The sequence below is a fragment of the Condylura cristata genome, unplaced genomic scaffold (genome assembly GCF_000260355.1).
Source record: "Condylura cristata isolate star-nosed mole 26May11 unplaced genomic scaffold, ConCri1.0 scaffold00032, whole genome shotgun sequence".
Lineage (NCBI taxonomy): Eukaryota > Metazoa > Chordata > Mammalia > Eulipotyphla > Talpidae > Condylura > Condylura cristata.
The window spans coordinates 2637533-2657457 of record NW_004567133.1 but is presented as its reverse complement, the minus strand read 5'-3'; the positions used below and the strand labels follow the sequence as shown (position 1 = coordinate 2657457).

At 56.6% G+C, this 19925-nt stretch overlaps 1 protein-coding gene across 1 annotated transcript; it reads left to right on the top strand.

The window, feature by feature from the left end:
* Positions 1-16204: 16204 nt before the first annotated feature.
* ACTB (actin, beta) lies at positions 16205-19525 on the top strand. Its single transcript, XM_004691923.2, has 6 exons — positions 16205-16306; positions 17038-17166; positions 17288-17527; positions 17963-18401; positions 18491-18672; positions 18770-19525. The coding sequence occupies exons 2-6, from the start codon at positions 17044-17046 to the stop codon at positions 18911-18913; spliced, it is 1128 nt and encodes a 375-aa protein (XP_004691980.1). The 5' UTR covers positions 16205-16306; positions 17038-17043; the 3' UTR covers positions 18914-19525.
* Positions 19526-19925: the final 400 nt, after the last annotated feature.

The following is a 19925-nucleotide window of genomic DNA, read 5'->3' as shown; positions in this document are numbered from 1 at the left end:
TTTCTTTTTCCCAGAGCTCCCCCTTCACTGGGGCCGCTTTACACCCCCTTCCAAGGGTTCTGCTGTCCCCCAGCCATGCATCTGTCAGTCTTTCTTGCTGGCACCTACCCTCACCCTGCTCTTAGCTGGGTCACCTTGACCTTAGTCACTTGAACCTGGCTGCATTTGGGGATCTTAATTCCCCATGGGGTCATGGGAGGCTTTTACAAGAACCTGGGTATAGTGACCACGAACAGACACTCAGAAAAGTGGGAGATAAAGCAGCCTAGTGGCCTTCTGCTTTCTCTTTCTCCTTCCCTTCCCCTTCCCAGATGCCCTCTCTTAACCTCACACCACCCTCCCTTCCTGCCAGTTCCTCACACCACCCTCCCTTCCTGCCAGTTCCTCACACCACCCTCCCTTCCAGCCCTCTAGTGCTCCCTGGCTTGTGCCCCCTGGTGCTCTAGAGCAGGGCTCCAGGCCTGCCCAGCTGGCAGCCACCATCACAGTGTGTCTTCACCACCCAAAGAGGCTGCCTGTAGCCAGAAGCCTGTTGACCTGCCAGCCTGTGTCCTGTTGGGTGCACTGGCCCTAAGCCTCACCCAGAGTGACCCAGGCCCAGTCAGGACAGGACAGGAAGACAGACTTGGGGTTGGCTGGCCCCATTTGTCAGAAACACAAGCTTTCCCAGCTAGGTCAAGCCAGGCCATTGGCCCGGTAGGGCTGCTGAAGGCCTTCCCACCCCGCCTCCCCTCAGCCCAGGAAGAGTGAGCAAGAAGAGGGCCCCACAAACTCCTTTCCAGCTACCTGCTGTGTGCTGGGGTGCAGGCCCATGTAATCACCCTGATAAATGTGCCTTAATGTGATTACTGATTGCCTCAAAGTACAGAAGACTGAGGTTCAAAGACGTTCGCCACCATGTTCCCGGCCAGCCCTGGTTTCCTCCCTCTCTTTTGAAAAGCTTTAACTTGCATAGAAAAGAGCACAGAGAGGGGGAAGAATGTCGCTTACCCCCAGACCAAGACCAAGGAATTATTTTCCATAATTTATTTTATTATTATTTTTTAATCAAAATACAGAATGTTAAAATCAGTAGATGCTTCCACCTCCATGCTGGAAGCCAAGCTGGCACCTTCCTATCAGTCAGGTGTCCCTACAGGTACAAGCAGGTGTTCCCCGTGAGAGCTTGCGTTTACAGCTCTGCTTGGAGTATAATTGACTTATCGTGGAGCTGACCAAGCTAGTGTACCCCTTGAACTTTGTGCCACACTCATTCTGGAAACACTTCCATCCCAGAAAGACTCAGTAGCCCCCCCCCACCCTGCACCTCCCCCCCATTACCTGTCACCATAAATTAACTTTGCATGTAAATGGAACCAGCCAAGCAGCAGCCCTTTGTTTATTCTGGGTACTACCGAGGCTCACCCCCTGACTGGGAGCTAACTAGGGCACTGCCAGTCCTTCCTTCTCCTGCCCCCCCTGCGCGTCTTCCACCCTAAATTCCTTTTACCTATCCAAGCTCCTACCTAGGACTTTGGGTGCTTTACAGCCCGGATGTTCTTACATTTTACAGACTGGACAAGGCTCCCTTGCACTTTTCTCCTAAGGGAACCTGGCTGAGATTTCTCTGAGCCACCGAGGCCTCCCTCGCGGGCGTCGTCAGGGGGTCACCTTGCGAGCCCAGGCAGCCGGCGGCCGGGGGCGCCTCCCGCGCCGGCAGCTCCGGGGTTAAGGAGCCGCCAGCCGACACCGGGGGCGGGCTGGGTGGGGCGGGGGCCTCGCGGGAGTCCCCCGCCGGCGAACCCGGCCCCCACCACCCCTCCCGCCCACCTCTCCCAGCAGGCCCCACCGCAAGGCCCAGCGAGACGCCAGCACCGGGGAGAAGCGGGAGTAGAGGGGAGGCATTTCGAAAGAACCGGCCTCAGCGGACCCCCCATCGGGTCCCCTCGGAAAACGGGAAGTTAGGAGAGGAAGTCGCGCGCTGCGCGCGGCCGTGGCCCTCGGGCCGGATGACTAAGTTTGGCTGCGGAGCAGACCTGCCACCTTGCCTTTTATGGCGGCCTCGTGGGCAGCGGACGTGGCCGGCCGCGGGGCGGCAGGGACCGTGGGACCGCGATCTGCGGCTTGAGAAGGGGCGACTGGCCTAACCCCGCCCAGGTCCCCATCACCTTCACCCCAAACTGGCCAATCCCAGACACTTTACAGAGAGGTAAACTGAGGCCTGCGAGAGCAGTGGAGGTCTGCCTAGGTCACATAGCTCGGCCGGGTGGAGCCAGATGACACCCAAAGGCCTGGCTTCCCAGCCTAGAGCCCAGACTGAAATGACTCACTGGCCCGAGGGGTGGGGAGGGAGTGGGTGGAGCTGCATTTATTTAGCACCCACTATTTATCTCTGGGTGCCCATTATTTTTCCTCTGAGGGAAGGGGGCTTGGGTCCCCCATTGGCCCTAGACTCTGGAGGGGGCTCTCTAGGGAACACTGGGGAGCCTGGGGTGCGGGGCAGGAAGCAGCTGGCTCCTTCCCCAAAGGCCTTTGCTTTAACCTTGCACCAGAACTGGGTTGGGTGTTGTACTTGACACTTGCTCAAAATCAGGAGGCAAAAATCATTTCCCGTTGAATAGATGGGGAGACCGAGGTTATGAATAAAAGGAACATGCGCCTATGATTGCATTCGAACTAGGGGAACGCCTTAAGTAGGTCTGGGAGGGGTGCTCCAATCCCTAGAACTATTAGGATACAGAGAGACCTCACATGAAATAGAATTCCTGTGCCCATCTGCGGAGCTAGTTGCAATGTGGCCATCGTGGCACGGTGCAGATTTTGTGCCCAAACCAGGAGCCACCGGCCCTGCCGGCTGTGGCCTCAGTAAGTTGGAATGCAAAATGGGGACAGAGTGCACAGCTCACGGGACTTCCAGTGCCTCAGCAGGGGTGGCGGATCTGTCGGGACCTGGGAATGTGGTCAGAATCCTAGCCCCGGGGAGGAGGAGGGAGGGGAGGGGCGACTCAGATTTAGGAACCAGGCAAGGGGCTGTGCCCCCTTTTAGCCTAGTCCCCCAGACCAACCCGGGCTCGTTGTGGGGGAGGGGACTGGGGGTGGGGGCAGCCCAAGCCGTCCTCGGAGGCCAAGCCTTTGGGCCCAACGCCCCTCCCGGGGCGCTCCCAAACGTCGCCTTTTATGGAGAGGAAGTTGGGCCAAGTGGGCTGGGCTGGCCCGAGGGGCGGGGTGGGGGCCGGCCCAGGCTGCCGGGAGAGCTAGTGTTCAGGGCCAGCGGCTGCTGGACACGGCTTATCTCCCGCCCTTCGCAGCCTCGGGACATTGGAGGCCACCAGCCACGGCCCACATGAGCATACCGGCCTGGGAGAGCCAGATAATAACCACTCCACCCCAGCGGCCTAAACCAGGGCAGAGGCAGGGCCTGGACATCCCCCCCCACCTCAGTTTAACCAGCCCGTGCCCTGGGCACTTGCCTATTCCACCTCTCAGACCCTAAGGCCTGCCAGGGCAGGAGTCTAATGGGGCTTACCCTGGGCAGTGGGGGACCCAGGGACAACCTAGGGGCCGCAGCCATTTATCAACTGGGTGGTCTAGAGGTGCTCGCCACCCTCTGGTGAGTTCAGCCTCCATCCTTCTTCCTCCCAATCTGGAGAGTCAGGGCCTGTGAACCACAGCTCAGTGTCTGGAGGCCCCTAGCTGCTGGAGGCCCCTTTCCAGGCCTGGAGACTTGGTTGGAGGGGGGCCAGGAGAGGAGGTATGTGGTAGTGTGAGATGACAGAATTTTACCCCACCATGCAGTTTAGGGTTCACCTGGGGCCCTGGGGAGCAAGCCTGTCATTGAGTTTCACTATCCAGATGAGCACACAGAGCCCCAGCGTCAGCAGGGCTTCGGTACACAGTGGTGCAAAGGTTCTGTTGCATCTACCGGCCATGTGAGCCCCAACCTAAGGGCTCTGCGCGCGGGAAATGACAACCTTGCATTCGTGATGGGGGTGCCCCCAGGAGTGGTTCTGACCAGCCGTGATTCTCCTGTTCCCTCAAAGAGCATGACCAGGCTTCAGAGCTGAGTGCCAGGGGGCTATGGCTGGGTTCTGGCTCAGCTTCCCTGCAAACTTACTGTGACCGGCCATTCCTTTCCTGGGGTCAACACGACTTGGCCTTAAATACTGGCCTGGCCCTTCCTAAATGTGGGTACTATTAAGGGTCTCCCCCAGGCATGGGGTTCAGTGGGGTGGGGGTGGGGGTTGGACAGGTGCTTGCTGATCTTTGACCTGGAGGCTGACGCCACACCCAGGGCTCCCTCTGCATTGTCAGGGAAAGATGACTGTCCTGACTAAGCCTAGATAATGCCTACCACTGGCCTTGGAGGACAGGGCGGGCAAGGCTGGATGCCTAGCCCAGATGCCTAGCCCCTGCCCTTTACCCTTTGTCCTTTGCCCTCTACTAGGGGGGCGGGGCCCTGGGAGTGAACTGGGACATGCCAGGAAGCTCAGCTCATCAACTGATCCTTGACCGGCCTTATCTCCCTGCATCCTGCCTGCACCTGCCACGTGCAGGTGTCACAGAGACCCCCAGGTCTTCCTTCTGAACAAGAGCAATGATGTGTCCCAGCCCTGGAGGAATGTGAGGCACTTCTCTCACACCCTGACCGCAGGGCAGTCTCACCCTTCTGACAGCCCCTCACAGCTCTCCCCCACATTTTACAGCTAGGTAACCTTCCCAGGGGTCCACCTTCCTTTAGCCCTGTGTGACTTGAGCCTCATCCGTGATATGGGAAGCCAGCAAGGCCCCTGCCTCATGCAGCAGCTGACGGAGTGAACAGGACCAGGCTTGGTTTCTGGAGCCCATGAAGGGCATCTGGTCCTCAAGCAACAGTCCCAGCTGGGGTCACCAGTGTCACCTCACTTCATTCAGTAAGCTAGTCCCACCTCTGACTGTTGGCCTTGGTGGTCACAGCAGAATAAAGGTGTCATGACAACCTCCTCTCTACCTCTTGGGGACACAGTCGATTTATAGGGGTTATGCTCATCTCTATGATTGTAATTATTCTTATAAAGCTGCAATTTCTAATGCAAATTTCTACTTGACACAAGCAGCCAGCAGAGAGAAACCTGCACCCCACCCCCACCCCCTCCAAGCTGGCTCCAGAGTCCTTCTGCAGAGAGGAGCCAGCTACTGAGGCTGCAGGCTTTTGGCTGCCCCTCTCCTCCAGCCCCAAGGACTCTTGTCCCCTTGCAGGGCAAAGTCCCAGCTCTGCGCTTGTGTCAGACCCTGCAAAGTCCTCAAGTGTGACACGCCTGCCCCAGGCATGCTGGACAGGCGCCAGCAAGTCTCCACTTAGGAAACACTCTCCCCCCCCCCCCCTTAGTTTGCCTGCATTCCTGCTGTGTGACCCTGAGGCTGACTTTCCCTCTCTGGGCCAGGATGAGGCTGATGAGGAGAGGAAAGGGCACCTGGCCTCAGCTTTAGGAAAAGGCAGCAGAGAGTTCTAGTTCCTTTGGTGGGTTCTCATAGCCAGCCCTGGACCCAGAGGCTGTTCCAATAAATGGTACCTGTGGGCTCCCCAACCCCTAGGAGTGGTTCCAGAACCTAAACTTAACCCAAATGTGTGAACCGAGGCTTTGACCAGACCTACCAGTCCCCCTATCTGTTTAATTAGCTCAAGGCTGGTAGCCCCCCCAGGGGTAAGGGCCTTTTGAGCTCTTTTCCCATCCCCACGCCCCCAAGCCCTGTTCTGGGGTGAGCAGAGCAGCAGCACAGTGCTAAGAGGACTTCCCAAACCTTGTGCCCGTCCCAACCCCATTCTCCCAATTGCATTTTCTCTCACCCTCACTGAGTGTTCACCCTAGTAGAAATTGTGGTGAACCCCAACGAGTCCAGCCACATCAGAGATTTGCAGTTTCCGCAACATATCCTTCTTTAGTGGACTCCTATTTAAGCTTTCAAAGTCCAGCCCAAAAGTCTCCTCTTCTGGAAAGCCTTGCCAACCCTTCAGACTGGTCGCTGCCTCCTTCAGGTTAGTCCCCCACATGTTCAGATGTCAGACAGTTATTTCCCTGGGGGCCTCTAGCAAACCAGGCTAGAGTTCAACGTGGAATGTTCTCAGACACTGGTGAGTCAGTCTGTAGTGACCGAGGACTTCCTGTGAAACCCACCCTCCCCTGACCCCTCCCACCAACATCCGCTAGAAGCTGTGAGCACTGAGCTGGCCCAGCCCCTGCCTCACCGGCTATTCCTCATCAGCTTTGGCAGTGCTGCAGTGCCATGACACCATTCCTACAAGGCCATGTCCACACCCTCCTGGAACAGGATGCTCAAACCCCTGAGAGGTGATGCAGCCATTTCTGCCCCTCTTTCCTCCTTCCCTCCCTCCCTCCCTCCCTCCCTCCCTCCCTCCCTCCCTCTCTTCCTTCCTTCCTTCCTCCTGCAGATGGAAGGCAAAAACCTCCCTGACTGCACACCTTGAGCTGCAGATCCCACAGTGATGAAAACAGACGTGTTCCCTGCTGTGGAGCAGGACGGGAAAGAGGAAACCTGTAATCACACAGATGCATCTAATTGCCAGCTGTGGCGAGCATTCCACAGTAGCACAGGAGCCACGAGATGCCTGCCCTTGTTTAGGGGTCAGGGAGAGCTTTCTAGAGGAGGTGGTATTTATTTGGAGCCCGAAAGGAGAAACAGTACTTCAAGAGGCACAGCATGGAGTGGGGTGAAGAGGGTCTGTTAGAGACAACGGGAGCAGCGAGAGCAAAGGTCCTGAGGCAGGCAGGAGTTTGGTGCTCTCAGGAGCGTGCGGCGAGGCTCCTCGGTGTGCCAGCATCCATCCCTGGTGCAGCTACATGAGTTACCATCAAGGGAATGTACACACCTTACACAGGTGAAGAGATAGTCCCTGCGTCCAGAAGCGCCCCTCCTGCCTGTTTCGGCCCCTACTCCCCCAAGGAGAGCCACTTGCCTGATTTCTACAGCTCTTGTTCTTCAGCTGTATGAACAAGAATGACCCCAAATCACCTCTCTCCTGTCACCTGCTCAACCACTCTCACATTGGTGAGATTACCAGCGTTGGCACGTCCTGGTTTATTCTTCACCTATTTCTCCATACTGCCTTGGATATGCACTGGAGTTGTCTTGCGTTTGGGAATCACACGGATACAGGACAGATACAAGTTACACGCGAATATTCTGACGTGTGTCTCTCGGTAGACGTGCACACTCATTTTCTTGGGTAAATACCTCAGAGCGAAGTTGCTGAGTCATGATTTGAGGGTATTATGAACGGTTTCCCGGAGGCTGTGGAAACGCCACTCCCGTTGTTCTGTGTCCTCCCCAACACTCAGCCTTGTTCCTTTTCTCCATCATCTCCGTTCCTGGGTAGGAAGTGGTGTCTCATGGTTTTATTTATTTACGTAAAGAGTCTATTTACTGGGCCTCCTTGGTAGTACAAGGGGTTCAGTCTCAGCACTATGAAGCTGTCTGCAGCACGGGTTCGATCCCCAGCAGGGAAGCTGACCCACATGGCCCAGCAGACCTCTCCTGACCAACCGCCTGCTGCTCCCCTCAGCAGTGTGTTTCAGTCAGTCAGCCTGCCTGTTCTGCTCCCCACTCTGTCTCTGGTTAGTCCTTTCACTGCCCCTGCACCTCTGGGCTATACCCCATCCTTCTATGCATATATAAATAAAAAAAGAAATCTTAATTTATTTTTTTTTTACTTTTGCTTAGAAGAACTGAGGTATAGGCCAGAGGTGTGGGGTAGGGAGGGATGAGAGACCCCTCTCTTACCCTTCTGAGTAAAAATCTCTCTTCACCAGCGAGATCTGGGTACCTCCCCACTCAGATTTTAACATGCTCCCCTTTCTCTCCTCCTCTTTGCTCAGCTCAATGCCACTGTTTTTTGAGGATAAAAACGACACAGAAGGACTGAAGGAGGAGGCGAGGTGGCCTCACCCTTCTCGGCCCTGCTGTGTGTGTGACAGGTACAGGGACCCGTGAGAGGCATTGCTCTGCTTGTAGACACGTGGGCACGCACACACACGTGGGGCCTTACACACGGGGCTGTGCCACCTCCTGGAGCTGGCCCTGGGCCATGAGCACTGCCCCTGTCCTTTGTCAAGCCCCCATGGGGCCCCACCCCTCCTACCACTCTCCCAGCAAGAGATGAGTATCAGGCCTTTGTGCCACAGAAGCATGGTGTGCCGGCCCAAGGTCACTAGTGCGTGGCAGCCCTGTGCTCAGCACCGACCTGACTGAGGGACTCAGCAGGGGCACCACGTGGGACACTCCTTTGCTGGCACTGCTCCTCCAGCCCTGGGGCCTGGGCCCTGTCCAAACAGAAACTGGCCAGGCTCAGGGGCAGCAATTATCAGTCCTCCTGTCCCCTGCCTACAGCTCTGAGCCACCACACACAGCTCAGTTATGTCCCCAGTGGGCGGGGAGAGCTGGACATTCAGAACTTTCCCCCAATTTCTGCAGTCCTGTTGCCAGCATGTGCTGGAACCACGCGAGATTCGCCTGTGCTCTCTGCCTCAGGGAAGCAGCAGCTTCTGAAGCCAGGAAGAAACCTGGGGGCTCCTCCACCAGGCCTGGCCCTTTCAGGGACCTGAAGTCCATTCCCCTGGGGGCATGAGAGGGGACAGGTCTGTGTAGGCTGCAAGGCTGGGTTTCACCAGGGCTGGACACTAGGAGGAGGCAGGAAGCTCCAGCGGGAGAAGCAGGAGCTGCCCCTGGCCTGCTCAGGCTGCGGAGAGGGGAGAGGGGTCCTGCACCCTGGGTGGACCAGCCTGGCTCTCCCAGCAGAAACTCAGTATTGTCCTGAGGAGCACACCAGGGGCCCCCAGCGAGGGGGTTTCCCCTGTCCCTGGAGTTGGCACAACTCTGGCACGCAGTTGTGTGATCCGGGAGAGCCCCATCCCGTCTCTGGGCCTGGGTTTCACTTCTGGTGGGGAGGCAGGTAGTGGTTAGGTTCCAGGGTGGCTGTGACAAGGCCCAGAAAGTCCACCCAGACGGTGCCATCACAGTGGCCTCGCGGATGCTGGCTGCAATGCTGTCTCGCTTTTGGACACCCCGTGTGTGACGGCACTGAGCCCCACTCAACGCGGAGCCTGGAGGTGCCTCAGAGAAAAAAAGATTTGGGTCCCCAAAGACAGTGTACCGAGTGGCTCACAGCAGGAGGAAGGAGGCTGCGTTCTTTCCCGGGCACCCACCTGCCCTGGGCATGCCTCCCTCCGACCTTGCCGAGGGCACCTGTCGGGCTTGCTGTTGAGTCCTGCCCGGCCCTGGAACTGTAACAGGGTGGTCCCAGAACGCCCCCAGACTCATGATGTGGTCACGGCTGTGGCATGTGTCCGAGGAGATCTGGATGTCCTCCGCCGTCACGTCCAGGGTCTCCGTCAGCACCTCAGGTGACTGAGAGGGTCCAAATTACTCCCTAGTGACCCGGGATGGAGCAGGCTGGGGAACGGGGAGCCCCAGCTGCTGTCACGACCCCCAGCAGAGCCCAGAGTGTGGGGAGAGACCCATTCTGCCAGCTGGACTCATGAAGTCCACGCCTTGGAATTCCGGGCCCTCTCTGGGCTCACACACCACGATCTCACTGAGTCAGAACTGGGTTTCCCTGTCCCTGGAGTTGGCACTGAGCTGGCTCAGGTTCCTGGCGAGCCCCACGGGTGGCTGAGATTTCTGGCTGCGAGGGCCTGGTTACGTGGCTCCGTGGCCTCGGCCGATCAGGTTTCCATTTGGACGGGCCCCAGGCCCCAGGGCTGGAGGAGCAGTGCCAGCAAAGGAGCGTCCCACGTGGTGCCCCTGCTGAGTCCCACAGTCAGGGGTGCTGAGCACAGGCGTGCCTCTGGCTTGGCCATGGCCCGCTGGCCACTCTGAGCCTCAACATGCCAGTCTGGAGCACGAGACTGCGAACAGTGGCCTCATGGAGCCTGGAGACCTCCGCAGGCCTCACTGAGGCTCTCTATGGGCCATGGCACCACACCAGGTCCTGAACTCCTAGATTCCAGAATATTCACTCTGGTAATCATATGTTATTAACTGTCGGGCCAAGTCACTCCAGCTCATTTTGCTTGCCTGAGAAACAGGGAGATTCCCACTTAGCCGTCAGGGGTGCGGCGAGCTCCCCAGGTGGTGACGCAGGTACTAGTCTGCTCACAGCAGGCTCCAAGGACTGTGCCTTCCCTTGTCCTCCAATGGACTGGGGAGACCAAGCTGCACCCCGAGGTGGGTGAGCCCTGGCCCTCATAGTGAGTCATCTGCACCCCGCCCTTCTGCACTTTCCCAACTCCTCCCTGCCCCCCTCTGTTCCCCTTTCACTTCCTGGGTGCCTCTGGAGGGTGGCCTCTCTCTATCTCCACTGCCCCAGCTCCTGCTGAGCCAGTAGGAGGCAGTGAAAGGACCACCCAGCCTTAAAGGAGTTAAAGGCTGTCACTGACACACCCTGGGTGCCCAAACCACCCCCCACCCCACCCCCGGCTTTAGACCCTGTGTTACTGGAGTGCTTGGGACGCCTCTGTCCTTTCCCACAGCTCAGGGACAGAGGCCTGAGGCCCAGGGTCTGTGTACGGGCGCCAGATTCCTGAGGCCTCCTGCCTGTGCAATTCCCACTGGGCGTGTTTGGCCTCCACAAGCCAGCTTGACCTGAAGTTGGAGTTGCTGCTGACCACACCCCACTTGGCCCCACCTGTCAAGGAGCCTGGCATCCCACACTGCCTTGACTTGGGGCAAGTTGTGGCCCTGGTGATGAGTGGGCTTGAAGAGCCTCCTGAGTTTGCTAAGAGAGTGATCTTAAAAGTTCTCATCACGTGGAAAAAAAAAAACTTGTAACTGCAGGGCCCGTGGTGGATACTAACCAAACTTACTGGGCGATTATTTTGCAATCCTGTGTATACAAATATGGACTCGTCACGTTGTATACCTGGGACGACACCTCAGGAACAACTGGAATTCCACCAAAAGAGAAAAAAGCTTGAATGGGTTTATACTTGAGCATTAGCAGACAGACTCAGTAAGGTATGGCTAAAATCTGAGTTTTGTTTTTAAAGATTTATTTATTTATTTATTTATTTACTTATTTATTTATTTATGCATACAAGAACTGGGGTGCAAGCCAGCGGTGCAGGGAGTCGGGAGGGCAGTGAGAGGATTCACCAGAGACAGAGTGAGAAACATAACAGGTGGGTTGACTGAAATACACTGCTGAGGAGAGCAGTGGGCAACACAGGAGAGGTCTGCTGCGCCATGTGGGTCACCTTCCTGGCGGGGGATCGAATTCGTGTTGCAGTGGCTGCAGATAGCTTCATAGGGCTGTGCTTTAACCTGTTGCACCACCAGGGAGGGCCCAACATCTGAGTTTTTTTTCCAAGAAAAACTCTTCCAATGTTCCAGCCTTAATATCATTATTCTTCCCTTTCATGTGGCTCAACAATTTTACTCAAGGATTGTCGAACAGAAAACTTTCTAAGAGATGCAGTGTACCAGGGCCCTCCCTGGTGGTGCAAAGCTTAACACTAGGAAGTTGTCTGCAGCCACTGAAGCACTAGTTTGATCCCCGGCCAGGGAGGTGACCCACACGGCACAGCTAGACGTCTCCTGTCTCGTTGCTGCTCCCCTCAGCAATGTATTTCCGTGAATCCACCTGTTCTGTTCCCCACTCTGTCTCTGGTGAATCCTCTCCCTGCCTCCCACCCCTGCACTGCTGGCCTGCACCCCAGTTCTTGTATGTATAAATAAACAAATCTTAAAAAAAAAAAAAAAGGAAAGAAATGTAATGTACCAGAGTGCCAATCAAGATTTAAAAAAAAAAAAGTTCCCCAGACCTGGATTTGAGGAAGCCAGTGAGGCCTGGCAACCCCAGCCCACTCCCTGTAACCCCCAGCTCAGGTCTGTTTGGTTTGGGCTGCCTTGGTTTCTCACTGGGGTACCTGTAGCCCTCCCAGCAGAGGGCTGGAGGGTAAGCAAAAGGCTCAGCTGGTGGGGCGTGGGGGAAGCCAAGGGTATCTATCTTCCCTTTTTGAGAAATTAAATCAAATAAGCAAGCTGGGAACTCCCCAGGAGGTGACTGTTTTCCGTTACTGCCTTGAAGGTTAGGAAAAGAGAGGGTAATTTGAAAGGATTTTTTAAAATTCTCCCAAGAGGTGTCAGAAGTTCCCCATTTCTCTGGGGTGGGGATCCCCCTCTCTTGGTGACTCCACCAGGAGGCTGGGGAGGCCCTTGTGGGAGGCTGCCAGAGGTTACCTGGTAGCAGCCTGGGGAGGGTCCCGGCTAGACGTGAGCCAGGGTGACCAAGGCCCTGGCCCTGCTCCTGGCCCCCGCGGGACCCAGTCCAGCCTTCCACCTCCAGCTCTACTCTAGCAGGCCGCCACCGCCTCGGAGGGGCCTCCCCTGACTGCCCTTTTGGGGGCTCCTGTCTTTGTAAGGAAAGCTCCCTAGGCCATCAGAACTGGTTCTTTTTGCTCTCTCGTTTGAGGTTTGTCTCCGGAATCACGTCTCCTTTATTCAGGGTGGTGCTCCAAACTGAGCCTAGAAATGGGGCTCTCCCTGGTGTTGCAAGGGGTTAAAGCACAGCACCATGAAGCTATCAGCAGCCACCGCAGCACAAGTTCCATCCACAGCCAGGATGCTGTTCCACACAGCACAGCTGTGTCACCTGCTGCTCCCCTCAGCACTGTAGTTCATCAGTCGGCCTGTTCTGCTCCCCGCTCTGTCTCTGGTGAATCCTCTCACCGCCCCTGCAGCTCTGGCCTGTACCCCGGTTTTGTGTGCATAATTCAATCAATCTTATTTTTAAAAAAATATGGGGGAACCAAATAAAGGACCCGGGGAAAAAATAATAACAATACAAAACACAACAAAAAGCAACAGGCCACTATAAATCAGAAACACTGTGCAGAAGAGCAGGAGGGAGAGGGATCAGAATGGTGGGAAGAGCACAAGGGGCTGTGGCGATGGTGCCCAGGTGAATCTGCAGTGTGGCTTCCATGGGGACCGCACCTGAGAAAAGGAGGCAAAGTGTACAAAAGTAACAGTGGTATAAAATACATATAAATAAATAAGTGATCTTCTACAACACCCTGGGCCGGTGCCGCGCCGCGCTGGAAGCCTGCCTGATGGTCAGTGCAGAGCTGGATGCAATGGAATCCTGGGGCTGAGCTCCTGGCTGTGCACTGTGTGGTTGTGTCTAGGCTGGGCGGTTTCCTCTCACAACAGGAAAGGTACTGCTGTCATGGCAGAGGAGGAAGTCATGACAAGCTTCCCGGAAGGGGAAGCTTAGGAGCTGACCTTGTCGACTCAGGATAAAAGGGGCAGAGGAACCCCAAACCCAGTCTCTTCCAGGACTTCAGGAGCCCTTGAGGCGACCCTGGGAGCAGGGGAGTGGGGGAGAAGGGCGGCAGGAGCAAGCAGGCCGGGCCAGGACAGGACTCCTGCTGTGTGACCAAGGGCTGATGGCTGTCCTCTCTGTGCTCTGGAGATAAGTGCTGAGGTGGGTGAGGCCCAGGAATTCTGACTTTGGAACAGCCTTTGGACCCGCCTTTGGACCCGGTCCTCGAGGACACTCCAGGGACACTTTACCCAGGGAGGGGCAGTGTGAGGCCTTGGGGAAGCAGTGGAGTTCAGTCACCTGGGGCACAGTGGCTGGGCGGTTACTGCTGGGAACAGGTGACAGTGGTCCTTTGGTGAAATGTCCTCTGGCCTGGGAGCCTTGCTGGGTGGGGGAAGCACAAGAGGAAAAAAGCACCCAAAGTCCCCATTGGTTGAGCTTGGCCACAGGCTCCTGAGGGTCGTGCTTTAAGCCCATGATAGCTCTGAAAACTCCCTGCAGGGGCAAAGTTCCCAAGTACTGAACCTATTCACTTCCTCTCCTCTGTCTCCTGTCTCCTCCCCTTCCTCTGGCCAGCTCCACTTCCTCTTTTCCTGCTAAGGGTTTTTCTCTGCATCCCCACCCCCTTCCCCAGGCTTACAGCTGCACCCACCTCTTTCATCTTAACAGGTCCTTTTTGAGGCCTGAGGCCACCTGACAGTCACTTATTCAACAGAGCAGGGTCCTGGGGTGGGTACAGTGGAGGAAGCGAGAGGGAGGGAAACCCTGAAGGGCTCACACTCAGTGAGGGAGGCCCAGTGATAAATGCCAGCCCAGTGCCGTGGTCGCAGATGGGCAGGTGTGTGCTGCACGTGCTGTAAGAGCTGCTCAAGGGGATGAGCCCTGGAGGATGCACCGCACACTAGGAAATGGCTGCTGCAGAGGGAGGGCCAGAAGCGTTCCAGCCTGATGTTGGTGGGGCTGGTGCTCCTGCCCCCCTTGGCCAGCCCCTGGTTGGAAAGAGGTGAAGTGGCAGCACAGCCCTTGTGCCCACAGCCTTGTGCAATCATTCCCACTCTTCCCTCCCTGCCCTGCAGCCCAGCTCGCAGCCTTTCCAGCACCCACCACAGCTTCTAGAAAAAAAAACTGCTAGAAGCAGCTTTCAATCCACAACCAGCTAAGAGGGTCGCCCCCTAGCCTAGTGAATCAGAGCTGTCAAGTCCAAGGCAGCTGGATAGAAGCCTAAGACAGAGACACAAAGCCAGGGACAGGGCAGCCGGGCCCAGGGAAAGCAAGGAGTGGACAGGGGTGCTGGCAAGGTTCTTGGCAGTCCTCTGGCAATGCTAGCTGTGGCTCTGGGCCTGCAGCTCTGCTGTGCACTGAGTGGTCCCTTCCCACTGCTGTGGCCACTGCAACCTCCTAGGTGTCTTGCCACCAGCCTCCTACAGTGGGCAGGACCAAGCTGCCTCTTCCCCAGCCACAGATTCCATACCCATATATGGACTAATCTTTCACTGATGTCAACACACAAGTATGAGCACCTACTGTGTGTTATGAAGCCCTGGGCAGGCCCTGAGGGGTCAGGAAACAGACCAGTGGTGACAGGCCAGTGCCTCCATCTAGTCCACCCTCCCTGTTTTGCTTCTTGTGAAAATTCAGCTTGTTACCATCCACAAGAAGGTGCATACTTTTCTATGCTGAGCTAGATATCTCTGGGCCCCACAGCCCCTGGCTGCTGTGTACCACAGTAATCACTGCTGGCCACCATCTGGGTACAGGCTCTGCCTGCCACGGTGGCAGCTCTCCAGCAGGAACCCACTCAGCACCCTGGGCACCCAATGTCCAGACGAGCCCAGTGTCTGGTGAGGAGGCCCAAGGCAGCAAAGGGTGAAGAGAGGGTCTTCTCTGACCTGCTGCCCCATCTCTTCCCTCCAGCACGTGGAGTGTCCTTCCCTAGTCCTTGGTGGCCTCCAGGAAGGCAGTTCAGTTGTGGCCACCTGGACAGGCAGGCCATGCATGGTGGGCTCCAAGCCCTAGAGTTCTGCTGAGCACCTTGCCTGGGTGGCCAGAGCTGCCTGGTTCACAGGCTAACGGCCTAGACCTGGCCTTGGCTGGGCGTGACCAAGCAGCCTGGCTCCATGGAAACAGTGGCTCTACTTTCCAGAGCCCACCTCTCCTCAGGCCTGCAGCAGGGGTGGCCTGGAGTGCTCCACAGGGAACTTCCAGCCACTGATAGGGGGTGTTGTACGTACGCCCCTGCACCCATCTGCTCTGCCCCTGAGGTGGTTAAGTCTCGACAAGACCCTGACTCCACCAGGTCACATTATACCCATCAACCTCAGGTCCAAGCTGGGCACCCCTAGCCATAACCCTCCCCACCCAGGCTTTCTGGGGAGTTGAGCTAAGATTGGCAAGAAAGATGACTCCTCTGAGCACTACCCACCCCCCACAACTAATGCTTAAGCATGCACTGGCAGTAACAAGAGCTCCCCCACCCCCCTTTCCCACAACCATGCTGACCCCTGCCCACCCCAGTGCTCACTACCTATGTGACATCCACACCCAAAGGTCCCAAAGTGGGGGACACGGAAAGCTGGGAAGGCCGGATTCGGGCCTAGCCATGCGGGCTGGACTGGTCACTACCCAGCGGGCCAGCGGCCCCAGGCGCTCACCCCTCCCCCGCTGCGGTCCACGGGGGGGCCCAGCACCCAAGGGCGGCGAACACGCCACTCTCCCTCCTCCTCTTCCTCAATCTCGCTCTCGCTCTCTCTCCCAGTTCTTGTCTTTTTTTTTTTTTTCCTAAAGGAGGGGAGGGGGGTAAAAAAATGCTGCACTGAGCTCGAGGCCGTGAGTGAGCGGCGCGGAGCCAATCAGCGCTCGCTGCTCCAAAAGTTGCCTTTTATGGCTCGAGTGTGTGGTGCACCCGCCCTATAAAACCCGGCGGCGCGACGCGCAGCCACTGTTGAGACTGCGTCCGCCCCGCGAGCTCAGGCCTTTCGCCTTCGCTGTTCTGCCGCTCTACACCACCACCAGGTAAGGCCTCGGGCTCTTGCAGGCCTGGCCCGCGCCGGCGAGCGCAGGTGCCCCTCGCCTCTGGGCTGAGGCGGCCATGGGCGCCCAGCGCACCAGTCGCTCAGGCCCAGGGAATGGAGACCGAGCACTTCTCGGATGGAAAACGGGGCAGGAGTTCGGGGCACGCGTCCCTAGGGCTCGACCTGGGGCAGGGGCATTAAGGCTGGCCCGGCGGCTTGGGGCTTTTGTCCCAGCGGGCATTTTGCCGGGAGGGTGGGTGGGCTTCGCGGTAATGCGGGCGGGTGGGGGCTGGGGTACAACTGCGCGTGCGCCGGCGCGTGCGCGCTAAGACCCGGGCCCTACAGCCTGGGTGAGGGCGGGGCAGCCCGCCGGAAGGGGTGGGGTCGCCACGGCGCTAGGGCGCCTGCGCACACTTCCCTTGCCGCGCGCCGACTCTCGCGGGTGTGGCCGGTGCGCGCCGGCTCCAGCCCGGCGCTTTTTAAACGAGGCGGGGGCGGGGCCAGCGCCCCGTTGGGAGGGGGCGGAGGCCTGGCTTCCTGCCGCGCGCCACGGGGCCGCCTCCAACCAGCGTTTGCCTTTTATGGTAATAACTCGGCCGGCCTGGCTTCCTTTGTCCCCAATCTGGTCGCGCGCCGGCGCCCCCTGGCGGTCTGCAGGCGCAATGCGCCGGAAGTGGGCGGGGGCGGCCCCTCACCGACCCCCCAGCTCAAGACCTGACTCTTCACTCGCAGTTCGCCATGGATGATGATATCGCTGCGCTCGTGGTCGACAATGGTTCCGGCATGTGCAAAGCCGGCTTCGCGGGCGACGATGCCCCCCGGGCCGTCTTCCCTTCCATTGTGGGGCGCCCCCGACACCAGGTAGAGCACTGGCTTCTGGTCTAATTTGGTGGGTGGGGTTTCGGGAGCCGGGAGAAGCGCCGACTAAACTACTGGGTGAAATCCTACCTGTGCTGAAGGTGCGCCGCTTTTTTCTCCGCAGGGTGTGATGGTGGGTATGGGCCAGAAGGACTCCTACGTGGGCGATGAGGCCCAGAGCAAGAGGGGTATTCTCACCCTGAAGTATCCCATCGAGCACGGCATCGTCACCAATTGGGATGACATGGAGAAGATCTGGCACCATACCTTCTACAATGAACTGCGTGTGGCTCCTGAAGAGCACCCGGTGTTGCTGACTGAAGCACCCCTGAACCCCAAGGCCAACCGTGAGAAGATGACCCAGGTCAGTGTCCAGCTGGCCTTCACGGACAGTCATCCTTTCTCTTTGCTTTCTGTGCCACGCCCTTTCTCACTTGTTCTTTCTTCTGCCATTCTCCAGGACTTTCTTCTCTGACCTGAGTCTCCTTTGGAACTCTGCAGGTTCTATTCGCTTTTTCCTGGATGAGATTTTTCACGTGTTTTGCCATTCTGACTAGATGTTTCAAAGTATAAAGTGTTGGTTGTAGGTACTAACATTGACTCGTGTGACAAAACCAGAGACTGGTATAAAAATGGTCTTGGAGTGTGAATTTAGGTGCACAATAGGTCTGAAGTGAATCCCTGTCCCAGGATCCCCAACACACCTAGCTGTGTTCTTGCACTTTCTGCATGTCCCCAGTCTGGCTTGACTAACTCTGGTGGCTTCCTAAGCATGATGTTGTCATTGCTCTTTCCACAGATCATGTTCGAGACCTTTAATACCCCAGCCATGTACGTGGCCATCCAGGCTGTGCTGTCGCTGTATGCCTCTGGCCGTACCACTGGTATCGTGATGGACTCCGGTGACGGGGTCACCCACACTGTGCCCATCTATGAGGGGTATGCCCTCCCCCATGCCATCCTGCGTCTGGACCTGGCTGGCCGGGACCTGACGGACTACCTCATGAAGATCCTCACGGAGCGTGGCTACAGCTTCACCACCACAGCCGAGCGGGAAATCGTGCGTGACATCAAGGAGAAGCTCTGTTATGTTGCCCTGGACTTCGAGCAAGAGATGGCCACTGCGGCCTCGAGCTCTTCCCTGGAGAAGAGCTACGAGCTGCCCGATGGTCAGGTCATCACCATCGGCAATGAGCGGTTCCGTTGCCCTGAGGCGCTCTTCCAGCCCTCTTTCCTGGGTGAGTAAGCCATCCTTTCTGTTCTTGCTCTGCCTTGAGGTCCCCTGTGGCTGCTCTGAAAGCTAAGCCTGACTTTTGTTTCCCCTCAGGTATGGAATCCTGTGGTATCCATGAAACTACTTTCAACTCAATCATGAAGTGTGATGTGGACATCCGTAAGGACCTCTATGCCAACACAGTGCTGTCTGGTGGGACCACCATGTACCCTGGCATTGCTGACAGGATGCAGAAGGAGATCACTGCCCTGGCTCCCAGCACAATGAAGATCAAGGTGAGTGTCTGCCCAGCCTGAGCACCTGGAACCCTGCTTGGTTGTCAGGCAAAACATCTTGATAGTCTTGATGCTAAGTGTCACATTCTCTTCCCAGATCATTGCGCCCCCTGAGCGCAAATACTCTGTGTGGATCGGCGGTTCCATCCTGGCTTCGCTGTCCACCTTCCAGCAGATGTGGATCAGCAAGCAGGAATATGATGAGTCTGGTCCTTCCATTGTGCACCGCAAATGCTTCTAGGCGGACTGTTAACTTAGTTGCGATACACCCTTTCTTGAGAAAAACCTAACGCGCAGAAAAAGAGATGAAATTGGCATGGCTTTATTTGTTTTTGTTTTCGGTTTTTTGTTTTCTTTTTTCTTTTGTTTGGCGCTTGACTCAGGATTTAAAAACTGGAACGGTGAAGGTGACTGCGCAGAATACGTGGTCTGTTGGAGTGAGCATCCCCCAAGTTCTACAATGTGGCTGAGGACTTTGATTGTATATTGTTTTTTTTAATAGTCATTCCAAATACCTTGATGCATTGTTACAGGAAGTCCCTAGCCTTCCGAGAGGCCTCTCCGTGTCCCTAAGAAAGGCCAGTCCTCACCCATCCTTCAATGTGTTGTGGAGGGTGATGATAGCATTGCTTTTGTGTAAATTATGTAATCCAAATTTTTTTTAATCTTCGCCTTAATACTTGTTGTTTTGTTTTATTTGGTTCTGGACCATCCTGGTCCCTTACTGGCCCCTTTTGTCCCTCCCTCAAAGAGGAGAATAATCCTCTACTGGAAGGATTAAAGTCAAGGGGAATACCTGGGCTTACCTGTACACTGACTTGACCAGTTCAATAAAGTGCACATCTGAAATGAGGCATGGCTTTAAGGCATTGTTCATTGGGTTTATTGGATGCTGGGGGAGAAGGGTAGTTGGGGGACATGGAAGCTGCCACTAGCCCTGGCTGGCCAGAGGTGCTGATCCTTAGCTTGTCTGGGCCCATCTCCCAGGTGTTGGAGTTTCTCACTGGGTCTTGATACCCCTACTCCAAGGGAATGGGAAAGCTGGCTCTTTGGTTTTGGATTTGGGGAGGGGGGAAGAGGGTCCTTGTCCAGGTAACTTCCCTGGGATTTGGTAGGTGTTTGTGCTAAGTAGGTGGGAACTTTATGGTAGGTGGGTCTTCAACTTTAAACCCTGGGGGCGGGGGGGGGGGGCTGAGGAAATGGGTTCACTCAGCATAAGGGGCTGAAGGGTGTACCTGCAGCCACCACTAGCC